Source organism: Monopterus albus, unplaced genomic scaffold, assembly GCF_001952655.1.
Source record: "Monopterus albus unplaced genomic scaffold, M_albus_1.0 scaffold60.1, whole genome shotgun sequence".
NCBI lineage: Eukaryota > Metazoa > Chordata > Actinopteri > Synbranchiformes > Synbranchidae > Monopterus > Monopterus albus.
In genome coordinates, this window is record NW_018127940.1 from 2,441,347 (window position 1) to 2,447,346 (window position 6,000).

At 40.4% G+C, this 6,000-nt stretch overlaps 1 protein-coding gene across 1 annotated transcript in view; it reads left to right on the forward strand.

Moving 5' to 3' along the window:
- pax2a (paired box 2a) overlaps positions 1 to 5,212 on the forward strand; it is a 28,985-nt gene extending 23,773 nt beyond the window's left edge. The window contains exons 8-10 of the mRNA XM_020603281.1: positions 683 to 784; positions 2,167 to 2,253; positions 2,423 to 5,212. Of these exons, the coding sequence (XP_020458937.1) occupies positions 683 to 784; positions 2,167 to 2,253; positions 2,423 to 2,565 (332 nt within the window). The 3' untranslated portion in view covers positions 2,566 to 5,212. The remainder of the gene's footprint in view (positions 1 to 682; positions 785 to 2,166; positions 2,254 to 2,422) is intronic.
- Positions 5,213 to 6,000: the final 788 nt, after the last annotated feature.

Here is a 6,000-nt window from a genome sequence, read left to right on the forward strand (position 1 = left end):
TTCACTGATGTTCATCTCTACAATATCCACTTGTAGCAACTAAAGTGCGAGTAAACTTTTTTATGGCCATGTTAAAACAGTCGTATAACTTGGTTTAATTTAGGGAAGCATTATAGGGAAAGCCCATAATGACTCCAGGCACACAGCACAATAGTAAATGCCCTCATACTTCTATAGCACTTTTCTTCACATTGAATCGAACGCTTTACACTATTTCCCATTCACCTATTTGGACACACACACACAAATGCCCACACATTCACACATTGGTGGTATCACCAGGAGCAACTACGGATTCAGTGTCAACATGTGGACTGGAGGAGCTGGGGATCAAACCGCCAAGCCTATGGTTAGTGGATGGCCGGCCGGATCTACCTCCTAAGCCACAGCGGTCACCACAGCATGTTCACTTTCCTGCCACTTAACTAGAATCACGATATTTCTCAAACCGTAACCAAGGTGCAGGATTCAAAATGCAAACCCTGGTCTCTGGTGTCAAAATCCTGCACTGTGTGGCACCAAAATATTGCACTGCCTTCACTCAAAAAATTGTTCCTTGTCAACATAATCCAGACAGTGGTTACATGTACATGTACTATGTTATTAAAAATGTATGTTTACATATAATCATATATCTTCTTTGAGCATCCTTTTAACTGTTTTCCTCCTGTGTCCCTAACAGGTCGAGACATGGCCAGTACCACCTTACCTGGCTACCCGCCGCATGTCCCCCCCACAGGACAAGGCAGCTACCCCACCTCAACACTGGCTGGAATGGTTCCTGGTAGGTGACCTTTTTATGATGCCATTAATTTTACTTTCACATGTTATAGTCACCTTTAGTTGAAGTTCTTTAAAGAACTCGAGGTCACTGTAAGCTAAACACATAGCAAAGCATTTCTGTGGTGTCTGAAACATTTATACTAGAAACACATATGAACATTCACAATTGAGAAACTGAAGAACCCTTAAAGCATTGCTTTGGAATCAAATCACTGAAGAAACCTTGTTAGACTGCGGTTAGCGTGTGGTTAGCATCTGCAGACGAGGACATTAGATGAACTCGATAGGCGATCGCCACAATCAGTGGCCGTGAGATAGGACAGTTCCTCTCAGTTACACTCCAGCTCCCAGCGCTCATTACCCTCGCCATGTCCACACAGCACACTCTCACCAGCCCCGTCGATAAACATTGCTTTTGCTCCTCTCCTCGCCTCCCCGGCCACCCAGGGCTGCAGAGCGTATCTCTTTCTCCTCTACTTAACCTGCAGTTCAGGTTCACAGCAAACAGTTAAGGGTCAAAACACAGAGGCGTGGAGGGCCTGTAAATATTTAAATCACTATCTCTCTCAGGGATGAGCTTGAGTTACATGACCAGCAGTGAGGATGCTATAGCTGCAGGAATGTGTAGATCAACTAGAACAACTGAAAACACAATTGCCTTTACTGCTCGGAGCAATGTACCTTTCACACTGACCAATAATCAAAGCAGGCGTGCAGTATTTACAAGTGAACTCACTGTGAATCATGGGAACATTTTAAGATGGACATGGAAGCAAAAGCATGTATCCAAATTAAATTAAGAAATTCTGCTTTGCTTTATTGAATTATGCCACAAGAGCATGCTTTTGGATATCCTCACCCAAAAGCACACACAAGCTCACAAGCACAAAGGTTGTAGGTTTTTTCATCTGGTGGCAAATAACTAAGATTTAGAGACAGGCCCCAAACACTGTTAAAGCAAAGGCCATTCTTCAGTTGCTTCATATAAAACCCAGTCTTTATAGTCTCATAAAAGAAAGAAACCTGTGGGCCCACTGCTTCACCCTCTGACACCCCCTCAGTCTCCTGTGCTCTACACCACGACCTGCATTAGAGAACAAAGACAGAATGAAAGTCTCAGAGAACCTATTAGGAAGTTTTAAAACCAAGCATCATCGCTTAAAAAAGTTCTGAAGTCCTCACTTAACGAATGAATAGAGGAACAATCACTGCACCTGAAGGGGTTGTGGAGAAAAGTGAAACAAGCAGCCAGGACCAAAATTCACATTGTTATTAGACAAAACTGTAATTTAAATGTGGAACGTGAATATTTTCTAAAAGCTGTCAGTCATTTCTGTTTGTTAGCTCTTTGCTAATGTTCACTTTTACTCATTTGCTCTCTAGGAGGGGACTTTTCTGGAAACCCTTACTCTCATCCACAATACACCACTTACAACGAAGCATGGCGGGTCAGCAATCCAGCATTACTAAGTAAGCGACTTTGTCTTAATAAAACATACTGTACAGTGTTCAGTAATAAAAATCTCCAGGCTCCATGCATTCACTGTCCTTGGAGCTTTACGTCTCACATGATGTTTGACTTCATGGTTTCCAACGGCTCGTTCTTCTGTTAACTTTCAGGTTCCCCTTATTATTATAGTGCCGCATCCCGTGGCTCCGCCCCCCCCACTGCTGCCACTGCCTACGACCGCCCCCCCCCCCCCCCCCCCCGCCACTAGTTACCATGGAGACCAGCTCAAACTGCAGGGCCAGGGCTTCGGCCTCCATATTGTCCCCGTCTGAGAAACACTGAGGTCAAAGGGCAGTGAGGTGGAATTCCAAAGGAAACCCTGGGATGCTCTGTGATGTGAAGGAAGGATCAGCGAGGTCGACACCGGTGCATCAAGCACAGCTTCAGCGTTTCATACTTTGGGTCAAAAAGGCCCGCGGGCTTTCAGAACCTACCCATTATGCCCTCACTCTCTCACAGGCCTGAACATTTCGAGAACTGACTTTAAGAGATTATATAAATATATATATTATAAAATATAAATTGAAGAAAAACAGTGTGATGAATACCATGTGGAAAAGATGTTGTGGGATTTTATTTTTGTTTTTTGTTGCTGTTGTTGTTGTTGTTATTTTATTCATGGATCCTCACATTCCTTTACATAATGGACTGCAGTATTTTTCTGCTCTAAAGAGAAAAGTCCAGGGGAGACAATGGTCCCATAGCTTGATGATGCAGCAACTTGAATCAGTGTTGTGGGGCCCCTCTGATATTTAATGAGATCCTGGCTCCATAGTGAAGGGTGGGCTTTATTCTGGTGCTTTGACTACATCTTCTGCTCTCATTTCTCCAGTCCCACCTACAGTATCAGACAAAGACGACATGTCCCATGGCATTTACTGACACTAAATAGACTGATTCCCTGTGGCAAACAATCAGATGTAAAAATGTAAATCATTTTTCAAAGAATTAAAAATTGTAATGACCATGAACTCAAAATGGTCTTGCCAGAATTTTGAATACTTAAATTACTTACCTAAATTATTTTTTCTGACAGTTTTAATCTATAAGAAAGATTTTTCAGAAGAGTTGTCACAGTTTACTCATTTTCCAGTCATGTCCATGCCCATGCATGATTATTATTTGCACTATAATCTCATTTTATTTGATTTATTCGGTACATTCACTTAAAGTTAAGTCTAATTAATCCACCAAGTTAAAATATAAGTTAAAAATAATTGTTTTAGATGTATAAACAAAAGGCAGAGAGGCATGCTTTTGAGTGAATATCATTTTAAGAGTAAAAGTGATATGTTCACAATTCTGAAGACATTGTAAGTCATAGCTCTTTGGCTACATGAACAAATTTCAATTCTCCTGGGTTGTACATCATTCAGCTACTTAGTCATACCACTAGATGCCTACACAGTTTAGAAAGCTGCACACAGTTGGGAAAACCAACTGTAAATTAGCTTCAACAATTGCCTTACAAACATGTATTTTTTTTTCCAACCTAAATTCATGCCTGTTCAATAAAGTTGACTACCTTTACAAGCACATGTTCACTCCCCTCCTTGAGTTATGTTCAACTCTCCATAGGGCCTGAAACGATACACTGATTCAGTTCAGTTTTTTGGAAAATATTTTGTGAATGTACTTTTAACTACATTTGCCAAAGACTTAGTTTGATATTTAATATTTTATTTACAGTATATGTATGCATAAATAAAGCAGTATTATCTCTTAAGTAGTCAACACTGAACATGTATGTTGTGACTTTTCAACAGGCGAGCAACATGATGCTCATGACTGTAATGAAAAAGGTGATATTCAGTGACTCAATATTCCAACAGTTGCAACAAATGCTGCTTTGTAGAATGATTTGTGAATAAATGTGAAGACAATTCTTCTCTGTAAATAATATCACACACACCATTGCAGTATCTACTAACGTACTGGCTCCCTTTGTAGATATACAGACTGAAAAAAAACATGCATTACATTTGCATCTTAATGTAATGTGTTCTGAGGAGATGCACAGCTACTGTATAACCTGTGGCTACATCAGAGGCAGGTTTCTGACGCTAACATCACATAAGTTGTCTTTGTCATTTTATTTTATGTCCATGATCTTGTCATGATGATGTTTTATGTCACTATGCAATGAGTTAAATGGCTTTCTGTATCATCTTTTGTTGTTGGGCTCAGAATGAGCAATCCCAGTGGAGAACAGCATAAAGGTTAGAAAGTACATAAGATGTAAAATGGTTTCTCTCTGGTTTCACTTTTGTTCCAAAAATTCCCTCAAACAAATATGTGATCAAACTGAAGTTCTTGGCAACAATCAAAGATATTGTCCTGTTTGTTGTTAGTAGATGTCGTGATCATTATGTTAACTCAAATTAGTCCTCTGTGCCTCCATGTATAAAAACACATCAACACTTATTCCCGGCTGCCCATCTCTCCTCCCTCTCTCCACGCTGCTCTTTTCTCACTCCCTCCACTCTCTCAGCACCGTGACCAATACAACTCTTTAGCATAAGGCATCCAAGATGAAATTTACTTTAATTCTACACAAGTAAATACATCTTCTGGTACCAGGGTTAACTGTCATTGCTGAGGGCACCAGAAAACATAGAGTCAGTCTGCAGTCCTGCTCTTCAACACAAGCTATTCTCTACAAATTGCACTTGGGATTTGTCTATTGCTGTCTACTTGTAGCTCAACATATCTGAAAATGAAACGCTGGTGCAGAGTGCAGTTGGAGCCTTTGCTTTAGGAAGTGGAGCACCTCTGAAGGAATGAGTCTTCTGCTGTTGTAAAGATGATACAGGAGATGTGTCATGGACATAAAAAGGATTTCTGATGAAAATCTATACGGAAAGCCTTGTGGCCTCAATCATTGTTCTGTCTCAGTTCTGTTCCAATTCTTTTTGTGCACATGAGAAATAAATTCTTTTATATGTCAGCTGTTGACTCGGCGCCCCCTCATTATTAACCTCATAAGAAAATATTTCAGAGTTCAAGGTTCCTAGGGAGCATTCCTTCTGCTGGTGTATTGATGTTTGGTTTTATGAACAGTCAAGAATTACTTGACATCTGCACAACATATTGTTCGCATGTATCAGTGTGTGGATGCCTGTAGAAATCATGTACATTATGATTCCTGTTAAAATAGCTTAGTGTACAACAACAACAACAAAAACTGCATTATGTTAACAATCTGTTCCCCTCTGTCTTCTACATAATGTAGAAGACAGAGGGGAAAAAGGAGAAGGAAAAAAGAATAGGGTGAAACAAAGAAGAACGGTTGGGAAAGCAGGAGAGCTTTGCCCCAGCTTCTGACTCCAGTATATTTAATGATGCTTTGGTTTCATCCTGCTATATGACACTGCTGCTCTCTGCACTCTGTATTCTGAAACACACAAACCCAGCCAGTTGTAATTCAATTTCTCTGCTTCCTCTGCCTATTGTTTATTTCATGGATCCCCTGTGAAGCATCAAAAGCTGCTGTTTCTGTCAGCCTCTAACTGTCCTATGTGTTTGTCATTCAGGCCTTGTTAAAAGATTTAAAAAAAAAAAACTGCCACACATACACACTAGCACTCCCTCCTCTCCCAGCTGAAAATTCCCAGTGGTAAAATTATTCCATTTAGACGGGAACTTTTTTGTCACTACCCTGTCTAAATTGGCATATCTGGCTCTCTCGCAGAAACCAATAAACTGTG